Here is a 24,787-nt window from a genome sequence, read left to right on the forward strand (position 1 = left end):
ATTTCAGCATAAACATATTTTATGAAGATTATAACAGCTTTTTTATAATGTCCTTAGCTATTAGAGAAAACTTCGAAAAAAAACCTCAATGATGGCATTCAACTTTAAAAAACGTTTGCTATTAAATGTAAATATCTTGAAAATATGGATATATTAATTTTGTCAATATAATCTTTAATTTAATATTAACCTCTAAGGATATCAAGACACGAGGATCGAAGAGACAGAAGACACACAAGATACACACAAGAGTATGAGTATCTAATAATAACCTTTGAATAAAACAAGTAATATGAGAGCGTGTTAATGTCCAGATTTATTTGTTAAACGTTTAAATGTATAGTACATAAGTATTGCAAACAGGAAGATCTATTACGCTTCCCTTTCCTAGTAGGGAAAAATCTTATAAAATATTATCCAATCCAAAAATACCAGCGTATGAGGTTTGATACATTATCTTAGGTGTGGCTTGACTCTATAATGTCCAGTTAAAATCCTAGTTAATAATTTAATTTGTGCTTGGATAAATCAGTACGGAATTAAAATCTGCTGGTATTAAGTAAAGGCTCGCAAAGAATTTCTGTCACTTTTGTGTTTCTTGAATGTTCAGCACTTAATTCCATTATCCTCTACCTTTGCTGTTCTTTAATTATGTATAACCAAGCTATAAGCATGATTTCACTTCGAGTAAAATATATTGAAATATATTCAAAATAAATTTTTATTCGTGATGACTAATTTCTTGCATTACTGGGCACATATAAATGTTTCATGCTTTTAAAATGTTCAATTTTAGTATGAAAATTATGTAATTCGATTTTTTTCCGTATAATTGATGTTTGGATTTATATTTCGTCTTATTAAAATTGCTGTGCAAAATAATTTATTTCTTACATATTCTAGGATGACTATGGTGCTTGTTTCTGAATCATAACTCAGCGTTAAATATTGTGCTGGATCAGAATACTCCCATGATACGCCAAAAACTGCGTTTGAAAAAACCTTCCAGTAGTTGGAAGGTTTGTTGATTATATTCCAGTTCTCATTGCCATACAGAAATTAGAATTTAACATTACTGTTCAATTTAGTAGTTATACTTATAATATAAAATAATTATAATTATAACAAATTATATGGAAAGCAAACGACAACGTTTAACCTTCTTTACATTTATTCTAATTGCTATGTAAAATTTTTGTATGTTTAATAATATTTAGAAATCGTATAATGTTAATATACTATATTATGTTTTCTCTTGTAGCTATTATCCAAATTGAATTTTATGCTGATTATTTAGCTGTGCCGTTGTTAGGGACTCGATATGAGTCGATACAGCTGCATCAAACATGTTTTTATAATATCCAATCAATCTTGTAATATTTTTTAAAATAATTTTTACAACGATACTTATACTAATTAGGTTACAATAAATATTGTATAGAAATGAATGCAATTTTTAAAAAAAAAACGGCTAATGATTTTGTATTACAACCGAATGAAAATAATAAAAACAAATACGTATACATATTAACATTAGCTACTTAGTAAATCAATGCAATACTAATACAAAACTACGGTAACATTTTTTTTGTTAACTTCTCTGCATAATTAGTCAAAACTTGACCTTACCAAGCATTTAGTCAAAAAACTTTTCAGTAAATTTGCAAACGTCAAAGCATAATTTTGTTGTAAGCCAACATCGAACATAGCGATCATACGAATGTTCGATCAAGGGTGTTTACTAAAAGTTGTCTCGTTTTTCTGCAACGAAAGCTTTATTTCCTTGACTTCGGCTAGTTTTCAAACGACTTGTAAAAGAACGAAAATTGATCAAAGTGAAGACAAACAATTGTAAGAAGTTAAACTCACATTCGGTTGTGTGTGTGTGTGTGTTGTGTATGTGTTAAAGCGTGTGAAGTTCGCGTTTATCGTGCAAATTTTATTTATTTATACACCTGCAAAGGTAGAACACCGTACAGTATCTCTTTGTCGTCCGCATCCGACGGTTTTTTTTTGTCAGTTTAGTGTGGTGAATGTTGAGCAGTGGTGAAACAGCTTTTGCTTAATATTTCTTTAAAGAAGAACGCAAAGCAGGCGTTAAACGACGATTTCATCCTCAAACTAATTTGGACATTTTTATATCTTATAGAGAGTAAAAGGTACGGAAGTGTTTCATTTCTTTTTTATTTCTGTGCAAAGACTTAAAATTTAATGCTAAAAGAAAGTTATTTAACTGAAGAGAACTAACTGCATTTAAAAAATTTTTTGTATTCATAAGTGCCTAAAAAAATTCATTGGAAATGGGAATAGAAGTTTTAAATAAAAGTCAGACAATTTGGTTACGATTCTTTTATAAATTTTTCAGTGCATTGTGCAAACTTCTTAATATATAGACATCCAAGTGTAGTGAAATAGGTTACATTTTGAATTAAAAAGAAATAGCTGCAATAATTTTTTACATTACAAATATTAAATTAAATTACAAATATTAAATACTAAATTACAATAAATGTAAAATAATAAAACAATTAAATAATTTCTATATTCTTCTATATACTTCTTGAAGAATTAAATCTATTACAAATCGGATTTTATATCACGTATTTAAAATTTTTTCAATTGATTAAGCAATTAAATAATTTCTATATTCCTCTTTATATATTTTCGATAATTAAATCTATTAGAAATTGGATTTAATATCAAGTATTTTAAATTGATTTCAATCTAATATATTAATTTTAAATTAAATTTTTCTTTTCAAAATATTCAAAACTAAAAATATTTATTTAAAAAAGTTTTTTACTATTTATTATTTATCGATTACTATCAATTCATTAATTTCTTAAATTTATCCTATAAATAGTGGCTTCCAAAAACATATTAGAAAGTTTATAATACTCTCGATGTGACTATAGATAAATATTTTCTTATTACTAATTCAGTTATAAATTATTTTTAGGTAAAATAAAAGTTACTTTATTAAATTTTCATATATATATAGCATATATGCATTATAAAAATTGATAGTTTTTAAATTTAATTTATAATATATAATTATTTTTAATTTCTATATATTTAACAAGCATGTATTGCAAATCTAAATATTCGTTAATAGTTTCTAATTTGATTGCTAATTTTTTTTTAAACATTGAATTATTCTGGTTGACCTTAACCTACAGTAATAACTTAGTAGATTAAAATGTGAGTCTATCTAACTAAGAAAAGACTAAAGAAAGCAAAGCAAATTATTGATATCTGCTAAATTTAAATTCAATACATCAACGTTTTTTTTGAATTGAAACTTGTAATTTTTTTTATATCAATCTACAAGTAATTATAACGATTCATTTTTATATAATTTAAATAGAAAGAAATTCTTTTAAAGAATTAAAAAAATTACAACTTCAACATTGTAAATTGTAAAATGTTGCAAATAAATATAATAATAATATTTTAATAATTTCAACATTTAAAATGACTATTGAACTAAATTCATTAATAACGTTTTCAAAATAGATTTATTAGCTCATTTAATATATGATAATAATTTAAATAATTAACTGGTTATTTTAATTATAAAGTATAATGATTACAGTTAATAAAACAACAATTTATAACAATTTACAAGCAATAATAATAATAACGAAAGTTAAATTATCAACAGGTTCATGCAATAACTATTTGAAATATTTTAATAATTTTTTAAGCATATGTGTACTTATGTTTATATAACATAAATAAATATAAAATAATTATATGAATAACGAAACTCATGATAATAAAAAATTTATATAAAAAATTGTTTAAAACTGAATAATTTTAAATATGTTTTAAAATGAAAAGAATGTATTATTAGCATTTATTAAATTGCAAGTTATAATATTTAAAACAATTTTTGAAAATAAAAAAATATATAAGTAATTATATTATTAATATCAAAAATATTTATCTATTAATATGAGTGTTATAAACATAATAATATTCTTGATTTTTATTTAATTTACTTTATACAATAATTTTATATAGCAAAATCGTCGGTGGTTCAAAGTTTATTTGACTTTATAAAATGTGTAAAAAATAAATTAAACAAACTATATATTCATATATATACTATATATTTTTTTTTTTTCTCAATGTTAAAAAAATATTTTTTTTATTATTTATTCAATTTAAAAACTACAACTCATATAAAAAATAGGAGACAATAATATAAAATAAATAAAATAAAAATGATTAGATTTGCAATATAATTATAAGCTATAAATAATTAAAGTAGTATATTATTATGAATATGGCTGTTCTGCATATTACTAAATAGACATTAATACTGGTCTTTAAAAATATTCTTACAATACAAGTAGCAAAAATTTGACACTAAAACCACGTCAAATTTGAATAGCAGTTCCATGTTTTAGGCTTGACTTGTGTTTTCATTTGATGCTTTATATTGTAACAAACGCAATAGTTTAGGTTAGTTTATACCGGCAATACCTAGTGGATCCACTTAGGCCTATTAGTCCTATGTGTTACCGTATATATAGAAAAACCTCAGGGTTTAAAACCACCTAGAACCTTTAGCGAAGCCTAAAATACTTGTAAATGGTCAAGATCCTCAAGATAGGGTGCTCTTAAAGTATTAAGTCGCTGCCGTGCATGAGACGGGCAAAAACATAATAACTTTTATAATTGTTGTTATAAAATTTAAATACCATTGATTTGATGAAACATTATTTTTATACATTATATTATATATTACATTATTATATATTACATTATAATAAGAAGTTATGGTGATGTTTCAATTCTACCATTTGTTATAAAAGGCTCTTTTTTATTTAAGAATAAAAACTTTTTGTCATATTTTCACTTAAAATAAATTATAATTACGTATTATTTCAATTTATTTTAAAAATGCACTTAAATTAATTTAGTCAGTATAATTAATAAAAATTTGTTTATATGTATTTCAAAATAAATAAAATACTATTACTATATACAATAAGTATATGCTTATTCTAAAAGTTTTCAAATTAATTCTTGAATTTTTTCTCATTTTTATTAAAGAATTAATTAAATAAATTAATTCTATGTAAATGTTTGCAAATACGATTTGCTTAGTTTTTACTTCAGCATAGTATTTATTTTTTATTATTTATACTAACATTGCTCATATATATGCTCATGAATATATAATTGTGCATAAATATTTTTTTTTATTTTTAGATTATATAGAATGTTATGTAGTCTATTAAGGTTTTAGAGTACATGACTTTAAATTAACTTTTACTTACGCAAGTGTTTAGCAGTTGTTGTCAACTAAAACCTTTTATGTATATAACAAACATTGAAAATTAAAACAATTTGTGATATATTCTTATATATATATTCGTTAAAAAACAATAATAAAAACATTATTAAATACGAAACTAGGAATTTTATACTAGTTACATTCAGAAAAAAATTAAAAGTCTACTATATGTTATATCTATATTGGAAATATTTTTGCACTGATAAAAACTTTAAAGTTTTTGTATGCTACAAACATTGAAAATGGAAACAATTGTTGAAACAATTTATCATTTATTCGATAACTTCATTACTTATACATATATTCGTTGAAAAACAATAATAACAATATAAATAATATTATTTCGTAAGAAACAAGGAATTTTTTAATAGTTAAATTCAGAAAAAAATTAAAAATGTACTATATATCTATATTGAAAACGTGCATGTGCTATAAAAAATATTGAGTGTTCTTCTATAAGCATTGCTGCAAATCCATTAATCTATTATTTATTTATATATAACTGGGATTCTCAAGAAATCTATGCATTTACTGGCCGAATACTTTCTCAATTAGTTAATTGAATCCTATTAATCCCATTAGAATTTCATTTCCCATTAATTAAGAATCTGCGAATTATATTTTTAGCACTTATGTGAATTCGAAATAAAGTAAATTCTGATTATAGTTATATAGTTATAATTACAAAAAAATTAGCTTCAGTTACGAGTAATCATGCTCAATCGACGATTTTTAATTTCTGTGGGAATTTTTTTATATGTGAGCATTTACTTAAAAATAAAAACGTGAACAAAGTAAACAAAGCGAAGCGCAACAATAAAATCTTTGTAAGTTTCACACTAAAATGAAACATCGACATCGTTTCAAGCATAATTAGCGGATATTTACAGAACAAATATTTACCCAGTAATTAAAGAGAAATATATTCAGCTAAAAAAGTAAAAAAAATATATCTATATTCATGTATATTCATACAGATTCAGATAAATATATTAATAAAAAAAAAAGTATAAGTAACAGTTTGTATTAAGACGTCACAAAACTATATTTGAAATATAATAACAAATATGAAAGAAAAAAATATGTATATAAAAATAAATAAAATTGAAAACATTCACCAGGCCACTGACCAATAATTAAATATATCTGTACGAGGATGGAATAAAACAAATTATTTTAAAAAATAAAATAAATAAAAATAATAATAGAAATCTGTTAATGTCCACTTAAGAGCTTTTGTAGTCGTATTAAGAGCTTATTTGTAGTTCACTCTTATGGTTTGTGGCATAACTGTTACTACTGTAGATACATTTTTTGGTTAACTTTGCTTCCGTCGTCACATATTTTATGTTAACATTTTTTGTAGTTCGTCGAAAAGAAAAAAATTTGAGTATTACGTCCCTGAACCTAAAAAATCAATGCAAATGATGTAATTTTGTTTAATTTTTTTTTTTTTTGGCTACTCAAAAAATTTACTACCAACAAAGTTTAATACATTTTCAATGTGTGTTGGTGTTAATTGTTGACATTAACGAGCCCGAGTATTATTAATCGATCGGTAATTACTTAAAAACACATTTTAAATACACAACTGCAGTGTTAAGTGCACACAAAGTTAAGTCATTACATTTACAAAGTTTTCTACCTTTAATTCTAACAATAATTTGTTTTCATTCCCGATAATCTCACGTTGCTTATACGTCACAGTGGCCCTTAGAAGAGCAAAACAACGCATTTTAAATAAAAAAAAGTGTTGAAAAAAAATCAATTGTTTATTAGTTTTCACACTTAAGTGTTGCAAAATGAACTTTTTGGAAAAACAGAAACTTTGTTCACATTGCACTTGTGATCTTCAGAAATCGCATCATTGGAACTTATAGCCATGTTTCTTTAGCGTCAACCACTTCAGTTGTGTTTTAAATGCTACTCACAAACTTGAAAAAAATTGTTGCTTTAGAAGAGATTTTTGTTGTTACTTTAGATTTTCTTAAAATTAAATTTTCTTATTTTTGTTTAGTATTATTTTTTTTAGTAAGTTTTTGGCACAAGGTGTTTTGTGCAATTAAATGGTTTTCCAGCATTTCAATGTGTTTTACTCTGCGCAGTTGGCCATATACCACATGTTCATGGAATAACTAAAATTTAACATTCTTCAGCAGAAATCGTTAGTTTAATTGCTTTAACTTGACAATGAATTTGTATTGATAGCTCAGAAACTTGAAAGGTTATATTTAATTAAATCAATAGATTTGATTTGAGTTGCTGGAAAAATAATCTTTTCAAACGACTCTAAGTACATTTTCTGCAATTTATATATTATATAAAAATATAGTATACAAATTATAAGGATACTTAAAACTTTTTATATAAAACACAATTAAAATATAGAAATAAAATTTTTTATTTATTCAATAATGTAAATGAGTAAAAGCTTAATTATACTGAAGCATTTTATATTTAACCTTTTACATATTCTGCGTCAAGAAAATTGCATAAAACTTGCGCTTATTATATATGGAAATTACCTTTTAGAAGCACATTTGACATTTAAAATAACATAATTTTACATAAATTGAATGGTTTTACTATTCCCTGTTTTAAATTATGCAATGATTCGAGTAAACAAGTGTTTAAAAATAAATAAAATGAGGAAGTTTTTACTTAACTAATAAGTTTAGTTGTGATTACCATCTTCATATGCACGGAAATTCCAAAGATACATTGGAAATTGTAAATTCAAGTCAGTTTAAATCAAACTTATTGTATTTCTTTTTCGTTTTCTATGTTCTTAATAACGAAATTTCTTGCTAAAATATTGTCTATGCATGTTCAATAGGTCAAAATATGGCAAAGACAAAAGTAATGTCATTAATAGGCTTAATATTAAAAAATATTTAAAAAAATACATTATAGATTTGAGATCAGCAGCTCAAAACTTTTTAAAAGCTTTTATCACTTGTTAAGATTAATAATCTTCTTCATTAATGTTATTTTTATTAAACATTCTCTTTAAACAGTCTTTTTTCTTATTAAAAATTGATTTTATAGATATTATTACAAAATATCTGTTGGACGGTATTTTTTAAAACACCCATATTGCAGAATTAAATATTCCAATAAATGATATATCTCATCGAACTAAACTTAAATGTACACATAAATATACGTAGTTTATATACTTTATTTTATAGAATTGTATAAAAATATGTATTTATACGTTAAGAATATATGATTTTTTAGACTTTGTGTTAGAGAAATGTGTTATTTTATATGGTTTTATTACTCTTGTTATTATTAGTAGCAACAATAAAAATTATTGTCATTTCAAGAACTAACAGTATTGAAAAAAATTTATGGTGAAGATATCGACCAAATTTTTAACTGAACATATTACTTAAATCTTACCTTTAAGTGTGATATTTTCAAATGTTTTCTACAGAACATCTTACAATACTAACTAGTCATAACTAGCTAGTCAGATTTGTGTTCCTAGTTTGTCAATATGTTTCTAAGAGACGATATTTTGAAAATTGTCCGTATAAACAAAATCCTTTACGTATCCTCATAAAAAAAATCCAGTGATGACAAATCTCGTAATCTTCTTATATTTCTTAAACATGTAATTACATCGAATTTTAGAAATTTCTCATGCAACAAACCCAAACAGTTTTGTGGGTTGTAGAACTGGCCTGGTGAAACCACATAAAATTTGATTGATATGTAATTGTGGCGATCAAAATTGACAGTTTATGTGTCACATCTTAAACTTTTTTAAAAAAGTACGGCTCTATTATCCTTCCAGACTAAAATGCAATAATATGCAGTAACTTTTTATTGTGAATTTTTACTCTTTTTACTGCCTTAGATATTAAAATTTTGTTCGTTGACATATCTACGAAGCAAATAACGAACCTAATCACAATAACATTGAAATTGGCAGTTATGCTAAAATCAATATTTTATTAATTATAATTATTATTCATTTTTAGAGGTTAATTTGATAGGGCGCAATCATTTTCATTCACTTCATCTGTTTGGATTCACAAATAGTTCCTCTGTTAAGTTGCATACTGTTAGTTCAAAATCTAACAGGTAAGTTTGTTTACTAATAAATAAAGGTACAAACTGATGGACTCATAGACCGACAACGCCCAATTAATTTGGCTTATATCAGATTTGTGAATATGTCTACATATGGTTTATATGATACCGTGTTCATCAGTGTGATTTAAACATTCACAAGTTTGAAATGCTCTGTAGTCAAAATAGTGCAAAGAGTACAACATACTCTTATGATTACAATATACAACATACCACAATATGCTTATACTACATGTGCTTGTAATAATAATGTATTACCTCCTTCCTTTAAAAATGTTGTAATTGTCGGGTATGTTTTCTTTTGGTTAATTAGTAAAAGTTTTTTTAGTTAAATGATGTTATAATGTATAAAATTCTTAATTATTTAATTATTATAATATATGCAATATATTTCTTATTCAATAAGTAAATTAAATGTCTGAGTAAAACAATGTGTGAGATATTAATAACTTAATCCGTCTCTAACATTTCATTTATTATTTCATTTAGTCTTGAGAACAATGCCGTATTTTAAATCATTTTACGAGTATTATTATAAAAAACATATGACAAAAGTTATTAGTTTTAATTTAATTTCTAAGCTTATTATTTATTTTCCATAAAAAATACATAAATTTCTTAACCTTAAGTTTTAGCAAAATTAAATTCTTCAATAAAATTATTATGTCCTTAGTTTATCTATGGATGGATGATCAATGATTTCGTTTAATTTGTTACTTGAAAATTGCTTTAAATATTAAATTATTAAAAATACTGAAGTAAAAACAAATTCATTAATTCCTATATTTATAAAAATATTTATTTCTAAGTGGATGCAAGAAATAAATCATTGTAATATATTTTATAATATAACAGTTTAACTAGGTTTTAGTAATTTACTACACAGTATATTTTTAAAGTATTTTTTTATTCAATTAAATTTATTTAATAAAGTGAACATTTTTTGTTGCAATTTTCTAGATGATTTTATATTTTGTTATTCTTAAATAATTCAAATTTAATATTTGTTTATATATATTTTATTTGTTATCAACGAGGCATGATAGACGGATATTATATATTGAGGATGCTGATGGTTAACTTCAAACGATTCAGCAAAATTTACTGGAGACTTATTTATATATTATTAAATATAGTACCGAAACTCTTCTATAATCTGAAATTCAATTAAATTTTTATATCTCTGTGCAATCATTTGCTATATTAAAATTAAAGAATTTTTCAAAAGTACTTTCATCAAAGAAGATTTATTTGCGCAAAAATTTGTGGCCCTTGTTTATGTAAAAGTTTAAAGATTATCTATCAGAGATCACCTTGAATTAAATGGGAATATATATTTATTTTGCACTATTACAAGAAGTGCAGCTTAACTACACTTAACAATTAGATATTCCATTGGTAGTATAATAATTATACAAAATTATTGCTTTAAACTAGTGGTATAAAATATTCGAATAGCTCCAATAAACTCGTATTCAAAAGTTTGAATCGAACACTATATGTTTGAATTCCGTAAAGATGTTAGATCTACTAAAACAACAAATCAAGATTATAATTTTGTTTTGTTCATACAAATACGTATATCAACATATGCTCGAACGTAATATGGTGTTCGAACAATTTCGAGCACCTCAGATCTAATGCATCAAAGTGCTTGAATATTAAAAACCTGGAAGTTTCGATTTACTGGAATAATATTTGGTTCTTGACTTAAACGGCGTAACTAACTGGCAAAACCTTTAAAAATGTTTGTAGTGAATAAGACTAAACAAAATAGATGAGAACTAGTAAAAAAAAAATTTATACTCGTATGTATTATACGTATATAATAAATTCATTTAATTAGTTACTATTTTGTATTGATATTAAGTACGTTACTCTCAAATTTATCGTCATTGTGTTATTTATACAATACATTACATCGATTTGCATATTACATATACAAACAATAAAAAAATAATTCATTGATTTATGAAATAAAAGTTTAGATATATATAAATATATAATACTATAATTTGTTTATTGAACTTATAGAGCTCACATCTGATTTGATATTCATACATGTACTTATGCATATACCGGCATTTATATAAATATATATATATATATCTTTTTATAATATACAAAACAAACTATAAAGTAGAAGGTTAAGAACCTTTAAAAATAATTTCTTTTGTCGCGTAATTATCTTCAAATAATAATCTTTATCGGCTTTGTTTTATTGAGTTTAACAAGGTTTTGCCGAAGAAATGACTATGCTCACGTGTCGGTTTAGCTTCAGGAAAATGCTTTCTATAACTACAGAAAAAACACATTAAAATATATTTAAGTTCCTGATTAAAGCGATAGTGTCACTGTCTTCATATATGGCAAGAAATTGTTAAATTTGCAAAATAATTAATGATAATAATAATAATAAAAAACTAATTGCAAAAATGTTAAATAGACGTAGAGGAAGAAGAACAAAAAATTGTCATGTAAATTTGTGAAGACAATGAGAATAAAAAACTCAATTATAAAACAAACTAGAAATACGGAAGATGATATGCCGTCAACTGAGTTTATTAAAAAATCCATGCACGTCCAAGCCACGCAACGTCAGCACGGTTTCTCCATAATTTTTTTTCGTCAACTGTCGACGTAAACGCAAGTACATTTTTTAATGTATTTCTTTTACATATATACATTTTTAATTATTATAATTTTTTTATATATATTATATTTTTTTTACATCATTTCCGATGATACAGTAACAAAATCATATTGAAATTTAGATTTCAGTCCAATTAATTTGTAAGGCGATTCCACGAATTCACGTCTAAGCTGCCTACCGTAAAATGCAATTAAACCCTCAAATCGCTACTTAATTGGCTTAATTGTGCAAATATGGTCCGAATAATTTATGCTTTTAAAAATGCGTACTGCGTTTATGACATATCAGCACGAATCTTATAACTATTAGAGTGACACACAACGCAAGAGACTGGGGTTTGTGCTCGTATGACTAAATGAATTTGCATTTGAATTTAACCCTTGTTTACTTGTATGCCAGATTTTGGTTAGATACTTTATCTAAGCTGTCAATACATTTGTCAATTGCAATAGGCGTGCACGGCATTTCAATTTAACCTACTTTAAATGCCAATTTCACAGACAGAAATACGTATGTGCGGTAGCAAGTGGCAGCAGATACATTAACATAAAGGCAATACAAATTTGAGATACTTTTGTTATTTATTTCATTATATTTTTGTGTTATAATATATACATAATAAAGAAAATAGTCATGCAATTTGTTCAAAAAAAAAAAAAATCAGTTGAAATCTTAATCACTCTTAATTACTTAACCATATTTTTCTTTTGTAATATTGAATCGACTTAAGTTCATAATACGGTGACGGCATTTGCCTGTCATTGTTTAATTAATTACATCGTCATTTGCATTCAATAAGTGTGTAATATTATAAAATTGAAACTCGTAAATAAAACATAAATCATTCTTTGCATTATGTAATGTACTTTTCGGATATATTAACATATTACTTTTTTATATTGTATCTGAAAAATACTTTCCACTTCTCATTAGCACAATTTGCAAATTCACTGAAAACTTAATACTTAAAGGGTATCTGTTTATTTCAATACGCAAGACTGCTTGTGATATATAAAAATATAACTAAATGCAACGATTTATGTTATATTATAATTTTCTTAAAAAATGTGCAAACCAATCAACATAAAAGGCTATGACTATACATTATAACAGTATGTATCTTATTTGTTAAATTTATCTATATATTATTAAATTAAATGTAAATGTAAATTTAATTTAAATTAAATGTAAATTTAATTTAGTATGTAAATTTCGTATTATTGCAATTAAATCGTTGACACAGTTATTTTAAAAATTAAATTAAGTTTGCTAATTTTATAATTTTATTGTGAGTAAAGGAAGTATCTTGAAATTTTTCAATCAAATTACTAGTGCGAATCTTATTTTTTTTTTTGATACTATCCACCAATTTTAAATTTCACCATAATTAAACTCTTTTATTTACATATTATCTTTCCATATTATTAAAGTAAAATTTCTTACATGATTATATAAATATGCATCAATTACCATAACGGACTTATTATCCAAATGTTAGTTCTAGTTTTTAATTGTTATGTTATTAATTTTGTATAATAACTAAACAAACTTGGTATGTTAATTCCGTTAAAAAAAATTATTTCCTGAGCTGTTATCTAACCTACACATTAGGTATCGTATTGTTGCAAGGTTTAGTGCGTCAATGGATACAGCTAGGTTTATAGTTTAATATTTTTGATTTACATACTTATAAAATTGATTTTATTATTTGATTATATAGTTTAAGATTGTTGTGAGTGCGGAATTTTAAATACAAGTATTTAGTAATTATACAATTAAAGCATTTTTATATTTTGTTCCATTGTGACTTTGTGGATATGATGCTATTATATTGTATTCAATTCCAATAAACAGGAACTCGAAGAAAACGTTTTAATTAATGTCTCATATAATTGTCCCCTATTATTAATATTATCTCTAATATAGTGACCTTATATAAATGTGTTATGCTAATTTAATATATATATATTGTAATAATAGCATTTAATTGTTAAGTAAATTAAGCAATTAAATTATTTTTTAAGTTGATCTTTTTTTAACTTAATTTAAACTTGCCACCCTATCACATCACTATAATCATTGAGAATTCAAACGACCAATTAAGTTATTTTACTTTAATTTCATAGACTTTGTGATATGGTGCCTATCCAAGTACTTGAAGTTCTATTCTATAGAAGTAATAAAAAAATATGGAACAATGTATCAACATATATTTAAATTAAGCAAGTGAAAATATATATTTATTTGTTATATAATGAAATATAAAGTTGAATTAAAAAAATCTTGCATAATATATTTTTCCTCAATATAATTGTGTATTTTTATTTGCCGTCTCTTACAAAAACTACTCAGATTAGATTATTTTTAAGTATAAATCTGTAACAAGTTTCACGTAGACGATCTATAGGCAAGTTGGATTTCTTTAGAGATCTGATTTTTAGATGTCTTTCTCCCATTGATTTAGAATTTTGTGAAAGTTTTTACTACACGTTATAGAATTGATTTAACCCAATTAAATTTTTTTACGAATTTAATCAGACATTCTGAATCTGCTCTTATCTTATTACAACCAGTAAACTTCAAAAAGAGACTTGTTTCTATTAAAAAAGATTATCTCTATCTAATTGTTGTATATTATTTAGACGTGTCCTGATCATTATTTGAGTTATAGATACAAATTATTTTAGAATTTCTGTTCAACACCAACTCCTTTTGAAAACTAAAAATACCAAATGATGTGTCGTAATTTTATTACTAAAGTTATATATCGATATATTTAGTTTTCTGGAATCAAAAAAAATTATTTTAAAATAATTGTATCAATTGTTTGTTATATTAAATTATTTTGAAATCTTAATATACATAAAATGTAAAATTATATTAAAGATTTTAATCTACGATGTGAAATTGAATTAATAATTTAATTTTTATAAGAACTCTGTATATATTATTGTCAATATTATGTAGCTGAAATATTAGAGTACCATAAATGGTTTAATGAATTTATTACAGTTAGTAAAACTAAATATTTTACCTTTATACTTTTCTTATTTTAATAGCAAAATGTGACTTTATAAGATCAAATTGCGCTTAAAAAAAATTAAATAAATACAAAATTAAATTATATATATAATATCATTAAATATCGAGATGTTAATTAAGTTTTATTTATATTAAAAACATAAGTGTTTGCATCCTTTTTAAAAATTAATTTAAAATTTATTTTCATTAAAAATAATTTTATTATTTTATTACTTATTTTATTATTTTAAAATAGGTTTATTTATATTATATTATATTGCATACTTTTAAAAATAATTTAAAATTTATTTTTATTAAAAATAATTTTATTATTTATATTATTATTTCAAAATAGTTTTATTTAAATTAAAAACTTAAGTGTTTGCATCCATTTAAAAATTAATTTAAAATTTGAAATAAAAGTTCGAAAATATTTTATTTACTACTCAGATATAATATTACAATAAGATATTAACATGTTTAATTGTAATGAAATAAATTATTTAATATATAATGAAATTAGCACATTTTTTTAAAAATTAGCTAATACGAATTAATGAGTGCAATAGATTTAAATATGTAAATTAAAAAAAAATTTTACATTGATGTCAGCATATACTAAGTTTATAGTATATAAATACTATTTATATACTGGCGCCATATCTACATGTGTATACTAGTATATAAATGTATAAACATATATAGTTAATATATAGCTATATAGTTAATAGCCTAAAGAATGCATTTAACATAGAAGATATTTTTTCTATAGATCTGAAAATAGTTATGCTGTTCTGATTTACATTGAACTCAGACTTAATGATTTTTAATTTGAACTCTTGTAATGAATTATAAATATCGACTATTGTGCTATTAAATAATTCAATGACCTTAGAACATTTGATTTTTATTAGTAATTTAAGTTCCGTAAAGTTCAACTATCACAATTGAATTTAGGTCGAATATTTATGTAAATTTCAGGCGTATTTTATATATACATGAATAATATTTAAAATAATCGAACTCAGCATACATTAAAAAATTACTATATGTGTAAATAATTAATAATAGATTTGATTTAACCTATATTCTTCCTAATATATACTCTACGTACGCGTGTATATTGATTTATGTAAATAAATACAAAAATAACAAAAATAAACTCTATATTAAATTTTATTATATATCTTTAAAGTTGTTTAACTGGAAATTTTTGAAAATTGTTCTATACTTAAATAATCTAAGGCAACAAATATAAAAAATAAAAATAAATGAAAAGAATATAAAGAATAAGAAAAACGAATGGCAAAGTCTTTAACTTATTCTTAATGTGAAAATCATTAATCGTTAATATAAAACTTAACCCAAACCTTGAAACAAAATAAATGCTACTTTACTGAGTCCAGCGGCTAACGTAAATATAATTCACGTCATATACCATATAATAAAATACAAATAGATTTTGTATGTAGTATGTGTACACATCGAAAGCACCGGTTAAAAAGAAAAATTTTAAAGCAGAATAAAGAAAAACAAAAAAAAACAAAACTGCAACTGAGAGATGAACACCTTGACTTCCATAGCCAACTAATTTGGCTGCTGTATACTGTATCGCATTGAGCTTGACTGCTGCTCTGGTGCTTGTATATAAACATTTTGGCATCTCACGTTAAAATTCTGAAAAAGGTTCTTTACATATATAGTTACGTTATGGTATATATGTATGTCTATGGTATGTGTTGTGTATAGTCATAGACATAAAATTAATTTAACAATTATCGTTTATTCTTAAACAATATGTTGGAAAATATGCTTCTATAGAAATAATGTGTTTTATTAAAATCTAAACTCTAAACAGAAAACCAAAATTTGTCATTGAACTCAGGTATCAGATAATCTTTTCAAGCCATCACTTATGAGAAGCGTCATCAGAGTTGCGCACTTTGCAGGCTGTTTCGGTGTATTATCTATCTTATGTAGAATCGCAATTCTCTGTACTAATAACAATAATTATTAGCATTAATTTGAGATTTTTATTTAAGTTGACATTTTTACTGCATTTCCAGTAAAGTACAATAGGTGTTAGTTCATCTCATGAGTTAAGCGTAATTAAAACATAGATGAAGCGGAAATTTTCCACGGTAGTAGAACAAATTGCCACAAGGCCTGCATGCAAGCAAAAATAATGAAAAACATTAAAAAGTGTATTTAGAATAATTTTTATGGCTTAAAAATTATCTCCAACAAAATATATTTCTATAGTGTGCTAAATTATTTTTATTTAGCATTTTTTGTCTGTGCATTTCAGTTCTAAGCTTTGTTTTTCATTATTTCATTATATGTATTGCTTGTAATTGTCTTAGAACATCATTATTTCTATTTTGTAGGAAATTAGGTAATCTTAAACAAATCAGCTCACAAAAATATAAAAGACTATATAAAAAATATAATACTAAACAAAAATGCTATTTAAAATTAAAATATTCATGTATGAAATTATCAAATAAGCTTGAACAAATATTATAGTTTTTATGGAATATTTAACTTTTTTTTTCAAAATATGATTTTTATAATTAATAAAAATTATAATTATTAATTTAATAATATTTTATAAGATTTATTTATTTATTTATTTGTCAATTAACACTATATTTGATTTTAAAGTTAACTAAGAATAACAAACTGGACTACTAGATCCTTCGCCCTTAGATCCTGTGCTTATATTTTTATGTTAATAATTATATCTAAATTTAATTTAATATGTTTTTGGGTAGGTGTAGCGTTATTATATTGTAGTCAGATTTTATAAAATTACATAGATATGTAAAAATATATAAAAAAATCGTTATGATCATGGACTGAAGTTATTAAATAGGAAATTGAAGAGTAGACTAACTTTACAGTTGATATGCACTGTACAGAAATAGTGATGGATTGGGAGTTACAATTATCTATAATTCACTTGAAATGGATAGTTAAAACATATAGTTCTCATTATCTACTTAAATAAATTTTTTATGTACAAACAAACTCTTATAGAACAAAATATGACATCGTTGTTGTTGCAAATTTATTGTTTTTTTTTATAGTTGTTCCATTTGCATTGTGGCTTTTTATTCTCTTGTGCTTATTAACTTAAATAGCTTTCAACTCAAATTAAATGTACACATTATATTTTTTTATAAAGAAAAGAAGAAATTATTATGAATAGTGTTCAAACAATGATGTGAGCAAAATAATGACAAATTAGTACGAACGAAAAACAACCTTATATATACATTATTCTAATGAAGTTAAACTACTGTTTATATATTTATTTTTATTTATTTACTGACTTGCTGGTTATAAAATGTGGTACGATTTATATATGATTATATAATCTACTGGTAAATTAATTACCCTTTTTTTAGTATTTATTCATAGTATATTAGTATTTTTATTCATATTTAAAACAGAGTAAAAACTTATGAATCTAATTTTTAATAAGGTTAATAAATAAGAAATAAGAAAGAATTTTAACACCTTACAATATATAAAATTATTAAACAAAAAAATCTATTTCATAACCTTATGGTCTAATAGACAAAAGAAAAACATGAATGCAATACGATGTAGTATATGCCAATAAGTCAGTAGGTATAAGTTTTTTACTAAGCGCTTACTTTATAGTACATAGTTTTTTAAAACATAAACTATCAGCCAATTAGTTATTGACAAAACTTATTTTATTAATTGTATTGATATGAGTATAGGCACTGCAATTGATCGAAATTCATGATAATCAACCATGATTAAATAATCATATGCTGATTCCCTAATAAGGGCGTAATCTGTGGTAAAATTTTAGCTACATCTAAAGAAAGTATATACCTCTTCTTTATTATGTTTAGTATGTCAACTTATATGTTTTAGATCTAACTCAAATTGGGAGCTTTCAATTTATATAAGCATTAATATACGCAGTCTTATCTATTGCTTTCTTGTAGTCAGATATATAATAAGCATATATTTCGGGAACACATTCCAAGAGGTGTTTTTCAATCTTTAATAACTATGACATTTTTTCTATTATTATCCACAAGAAGATTTCATGAATCTGTCTAATCTTATGGTTAGTTCTTATAGATAGAATCGGTTTAAAAAAAACCTCTTTGGTAAACCGACCATAATTATGCTATAAACATCTCTACATAAACTTAATCATTGCACTTACATTTCAGTCTTTTTGAATGTCATATAAATAAATAAAATAAAATAAAATAACATCATTCGTACGACCTCTAATGGCAGTTCTTACGTTAAAAATATTTAAAGAATGTACAAGAAGTATATACTTTTCCATAGCGTCGAACAAATTTCGACACAGACGTACTATACTAAATATGAACAATATGTTTGCGTATATATATAGATATATATATTTACAGACCTATATACATATAAATAAAAAGTATTTATATAGATACATTAAACTTAGGTTTGTAAAAATATTATGTGTTTTTAATGTACATTTGTGATTTTAAAATTGACATAAATGCATAAAACTTTATGTTATTTTAATGAAAAGTGCAATTTAAAACTTTTGATTAAAATAGAATATATTGAGTATTTAAGTATGAGTATTTGAAATAATTCTTTATGTTCGTCATGGGGAGTTCGACATGGAATCACGTTTATTAATTATATTATATAAAAGTCGATGTCATGGTTTAACACTTTTGGATATACAGATAACATTAGTGTTGGTAATAAAATATATTTTTTAAAATATGCACGCTCAATAAATTAACTGCCTGGAATTTTAATACAAAAAAATCTCAGTTATAGAATATGTTTATAAAATAAACATACATGAATACTCATAATTGCAAAAAATATCAGTTAAACTGTTCAATAATAATTTTTAAACCGCAACCTTTTAGCTTCTTGTAAATTTCACTGTCATTAAAATATGAGTAAGAATAAAACCGTGTTAAGTTAAAAATCTAAAGTATCTAAAGTATCAAAATTTTATTCTAAGCACAATTCTAAGTGCACAATAATATTTCACGGCTCGGCGTCTCGGCTAGCAGCAAAACTAAATCTACAAATTTTTTTACTTGCTGGCTGCGTTACGTGAGCGGTATTCTAAATACTGAATGCCTTTGGAGCTTTTGGAGTTTTTCATTCAACAATTCTAAGTTAATGAACACATATTGGAATTCAGTTTGAATTTAGACACTTACGATAACGAACGTTCATTGCACGAGATATATTTAAAATAGAATTTCAAAATTATTCATTAAATATATAAAAAAATATTCAAGAGTTTTTTCGTTTTTTTCTTCAATTTTGTTCACAGAATAAAATTTGGACAAAATGACGACCTATATAAAAATATTCAACGAAAGAATTTCTGGCTTATCTAAAGGCGTTGGTAAGTTATTATTAATAAATCATTAGAATATATACATTATTAATAATCATTAATAAACATTTTTCCCAACTTTAGATGAAACAGTCGATAATTGGTTTCTTATGAGCTCTCCAGCGCCTGTGGTTTCAATTGTTGCAGTTTATTTGCTTTTTGTGTTAAAAATAGGACCTGCTTTTATGAAGAATCGTAAGCCATATGATTTGAAGAAAATTATGGTGATCTATAATGCTTTTCAAGTTTGCTACTCGATTTGGATGTGTCGTACCGTGAGTATTTTATAAATTTGACATAAGTGACGTCAATATCTGTAATATATTTTATGTGTATCTTATTTATTTTTCTATGACTCTTTTATGTTAATGTAAAAATGACCAGTCAATCAAAGAAAGCAACGTGATGTCTTCTATTTTTTCCAAAAAATGTGAAATCGTACGTAATCGTGAGCAAAATTTAATGTTGTACTCTGGTGCCTGGTACTATTTCTTCTCCAAGATCATTGATTTGCTGGACACCACATTCTTTGTGCTACGTAAGAAACAAAATCAAGTATCATTTTTACATGTCTATCATCATACCATAACTGCACTCTTCTCTTGGGGATATCTAAAATACGCTCCTGGTAAGTAACATTGAATAAATGGAACTTTATAATATATGTATTGAATATATAATAATACTTGCTATATATAACAGGTGAACAAGGTGTGATTATTGGCATACTCAACTCAGGCGTACACATTATAATGTATTTCTATTATATGGTGTCTGCTATGGGTCCACAATATCAGAAATATCTCTGGTGGAAGAAATACATGACATCCATTCAATTGATACAATTCGTTTTGATTCTCAGTTATATGATTTTGGTCGGCGCTAAAGGATGCAACATGCCAAAAACATTAACATTCTTCTTTGTTGCCAACACCATCATTTTCCTGTATCTCTTCGGTAACTTCTACAGAAAGACATACAATTCAAAGAAAGGAAACAGTATGGCTAGCGCTGCATTACGCGCTGCTGGCGGTATGGGCTGTCAACCAACAAACGCATTCCTCGCCCAAGGCGATCAAATGAAGCGCTTGATCGATGTGAACAACAATAATGTGAAAGCTATGAAGGCCGAATAATACACTGGATATGGGTGGGACAGAAATGTGCCTAATTTATAGTGATTTCTTTATTTGCTTTCATTTAACTAAACTATATAGTTATATTTCAGTAGGTAATGTTTGGGGTTATAGTATTAAGGGCCTAAGATCACACATATAAAGTATTGTGAAATTCTTGCATGTTTGGGTCGTGAATGTTGTGTGTAAATAATTTGTTTATGAGTGTGAATGTGTAAAATAAGTAAAAACCAGAACTCCAAAAGCCAATAATACCAAAATTACATGTAATTAATATAATTAAATAATTAAATAAGGAGTTTCATTAGATTGACAAGTGTGATAGCATTCGTTTGTATGTGTACGTATATTTGTTATACAGAAGACAATTATGCATGATTAATTATGAGTGCAAATAATTTTATAATAATTTTTTAATAATTAATTAGCAAACAATTTAAACTAAAACAAATTTATTTTGATACTTTTGTATATTTGTTGTATGATGAAAAACACAAATAAATGATTTGCAGCAAATATAAAATTTTTTGTTTGTTTTTTGTTTCATTTCTCATTAATTTCAAATTAATTCCTCATTGATTTTTTTTTATTTTTTTGATGAGTGCGGTGTATTAATTTATAACAATTAATTTTTAATTGATTTTTTAATTTATTAATTTTCTGGAACGTGCCACGTTTTTAATCTTGAATCCTACTTAAGTTTCTTCTATTTTATGATGTTTCAATGTCAAAAATTAAAAAAAAAACTTGTCAAATTTGCATAAATTTTGCAAACGAAAAAAATTTTATAAAATTGCATAATTTGACAAAATTTTGAATTAGAAAGAAGTTTCTGTTCTGGGACCGGATTTGTTCTATAGTTTGGACTATACAAACTCGATTAGTGGCTTAGTTACAAAGTCTTAATTTTTCAGATTGTGGTTAGAATTTTTGCAAAACGATAGGTTTGGCAAACTGGTATCAGGACAAGTTTAAGGTACTTTTATTTTTATTATAAATTCATCGACTTAATTTGTCAATAGTTTGCAGACTTCTTAATATTTCTTTTATTTCTGCAATGTATACATATAGACATTTCGGCAACTTTTTTGCAAACTTGTGCTCATACATCCGGTTAATAGATTTAATTTAAATAAATGGCACAAGTTTCAAACTTTATAATATTATGATTTAGTACTCTATTCAAAATAAAAAAAAAATAATAAAAATAAAATAAAACAAAAAAATCATTTATCGCTCGGTAAATGAATTCCAGTATTTATCATTAATTAATTGACAAATTCATTTTGAAAAACAGTCAATAACCGCTGTTTTGCATATATTAAAGCCACTTACAATTTTTTACAATTTTTTTTTATAATTTTTAAATAAAAATAGAATATTTTCACTATACTGATGTGTATATCCAATATTTAAAGATAAAATTAAGCAAATTTATTTAAAATTAAATACTTTCAGTTAATGTAAAGGCAACTATCAGAAGAATCAAACAGCTTAAGTTCTTTTAGAATTTACAGATACCATCTTAAGAAAGAATTTTAATTAGTTTTTAGCTTCTTTGTAATTGTACATAAATAATTAATTATCAATGTTTATATTTGAAATCTACATAATTTTATAAACAAACTTACATAATCAACTAGCAACTGAGCTGTTTTATTTCTCGAATAATATGAAAAAACTGAAAGTTTATCAAAGTTGAGTATGCTTTGCAAAATATTTTTTTTGCCGGAATCAGAAATATGTTGAATATTTAATTAGAAATATATATGTAAATAATATACTTAAAATTCATAAATTTATTATAATTTGAAGCCACAACATTAGATATGTTGGGCTATTAATTACAATGTAAGAAAATACAATACAAATCAAAGGATCCGAACCTATACATAGTTAAGATAAAAAATATATTACGACGCAGGTAGATTAGCTCTTATTCTAACATTTATTATAAATATTGAAGTATCTTAAAAATGTATTAAGTAACTATAAAAAGATAAAACAATTAATATTAATGAAGATTCCCTAACTGGTGTAGAGAATACAATAAATTCAACAGGTTCTATAAAATTGTCCAATCATTATCATCAACGCCATCAAATAGCGTACCCAGCGTGGGTTTAATTTAAAACAAGGCTTGCAAGCTCCTTTTTATAAACTACAATTTTAGATATTTGACCAATTTTTTTTTATGCAATAAAATTGTGTATAATATGAAACAACATACAATGTTTTGTCTGAACTCATTATCTTTATAATCTACATTTTCATCCTTATCAATTTAAAAACAAATATCCTTAACTAATTTCTTATATCGGTACACCTTCATATTCTTCGTCTCTTCTATTAGCCAAGTTTTTCCAATGATTGAGGAAAAAATTATTTAAATCTACTGGAGAAACAAGAAAAAAAGATCCATCACTTTTATGTAATGCATTGCCTTATTGAAAACGATTATTTGATGATTGACTAACAGTTGTGTTTAAAACTCAATGTAAAATCTCAATTCCTCTCGGTTATTTTATTATATTTTACTTAATGTACTTAATGTAATGTACTCCCCTGTACTCCTTTCATTGATCCAGAGCCCTTCTGCGGTATAACAAATAGCTTCACAAATAACTTATTATGTGAACGGGAGAAACAACATCTATTTGAACATTGGAGAGCCCAAACAGGTATGTGACATTCAAAAAAATTCATTGATCCTGAACACATCAAAGTTGATGCTATCCTTGGTCTTAGCAGAAACGACATTAAAATCTACATTGAACTTCTTACAGGACACTGTAGACTTAATTATTACAAGAAGATTATAGGTGCGGTAGATAGTCACTCCTGTCTACTCTGTCATGAGGAAAACATATTTTATGCAATTGCCCAGTGGCGGCAAGACGTACCTTGGAATTGGGATTTTAGTCCCAAATCAAATAGGTAAAATTATGCCCACAGCAATTACAAGATTTATAAATAGTCTAGAATTGTCTTAGTTGGGCCTTTAGGCGCACAATAGATCTTTTAGGTCAGGGTACATTCATAGCCTATTATTTAATAATAATTAATCTCTATCATACACATTGTATTGCATTTATTGATTCTTGATTTAAAATATAGACTAAAAATTGTATATTCATATCAGAATTAATTAATTTATTTAT

The 24,787-nt window shown here is 24.6% G+C and overlaps 1 protein-coding gene across 1 annotated transcript; it reads left to right on the forward strand.

Annotated features, from left to right (window-relative positions):
- The first annotated feature begins 1,977 nt into the window (after window positions 1-1,977).
- On the forward strand, window positions 1,978-22,054 carry LOC119685234 (elongation of very long chain fatty acids protein 7-like). The gene is made up of 5 exons (XM_038099469.1): window positions 1,978-2,159; window positions 20,425-20,499; window positions 20,575-20,765; window positions 20,875-21,118; window positions 21,193-22,054. Exons 2-5 carry the CDS (start codon window positions 20,442-20,444, stop codon window positions 21,624-21,626), a joined length of 927 nt encoding a protein of 308 aa, XP_037955397.1. The 5' UTR covers window positions 1,978-2,159; window positions 20,425-20,441; the 3' UTR covers window positions 21,627-22,054.
- The last annotated feature ends 2,733 nt before the right edge of the window (window positions 22,055-24,787 follow it).

The sequence above is a fragment of the Teleopsis dalmanni genome, chromosome 2 (assembly GCF_002237135.1).
Source record: "Teleopsis dalmanni isolate 2A chromosome 2, ASM223713v2, whole genome shotgun sequence".
Classification (NCBI taxonomy): Eukaryota; Metazoa; Arthropoda; class Insecta; order Diptera; family Diopsidae; genus Teleopsis; species Teleopsis dalmanni.

Coding starts and splice junctions, on each gene's coding strand:
- LOC119685234 (XM_038099469.1), top strand. CDS start 20,442: ATGACGACCTATATAAAAATATTCAACGAAAGAATTTCTGGCTTATCT. Junction 20,766..20,874: donor CGATTTGGATGTGTCGTACC/GTGAGTATTTTA, acceptor AAAAATGACCAG/TCAATCAAAGAAAGCAACGT. Junction 21,119..21,192: donor ATATCTAAAATACGCTCCTG/GTAAGTAACATT, acceptor TATATATAACAG/GTGAACAAGGTGTGATTATT.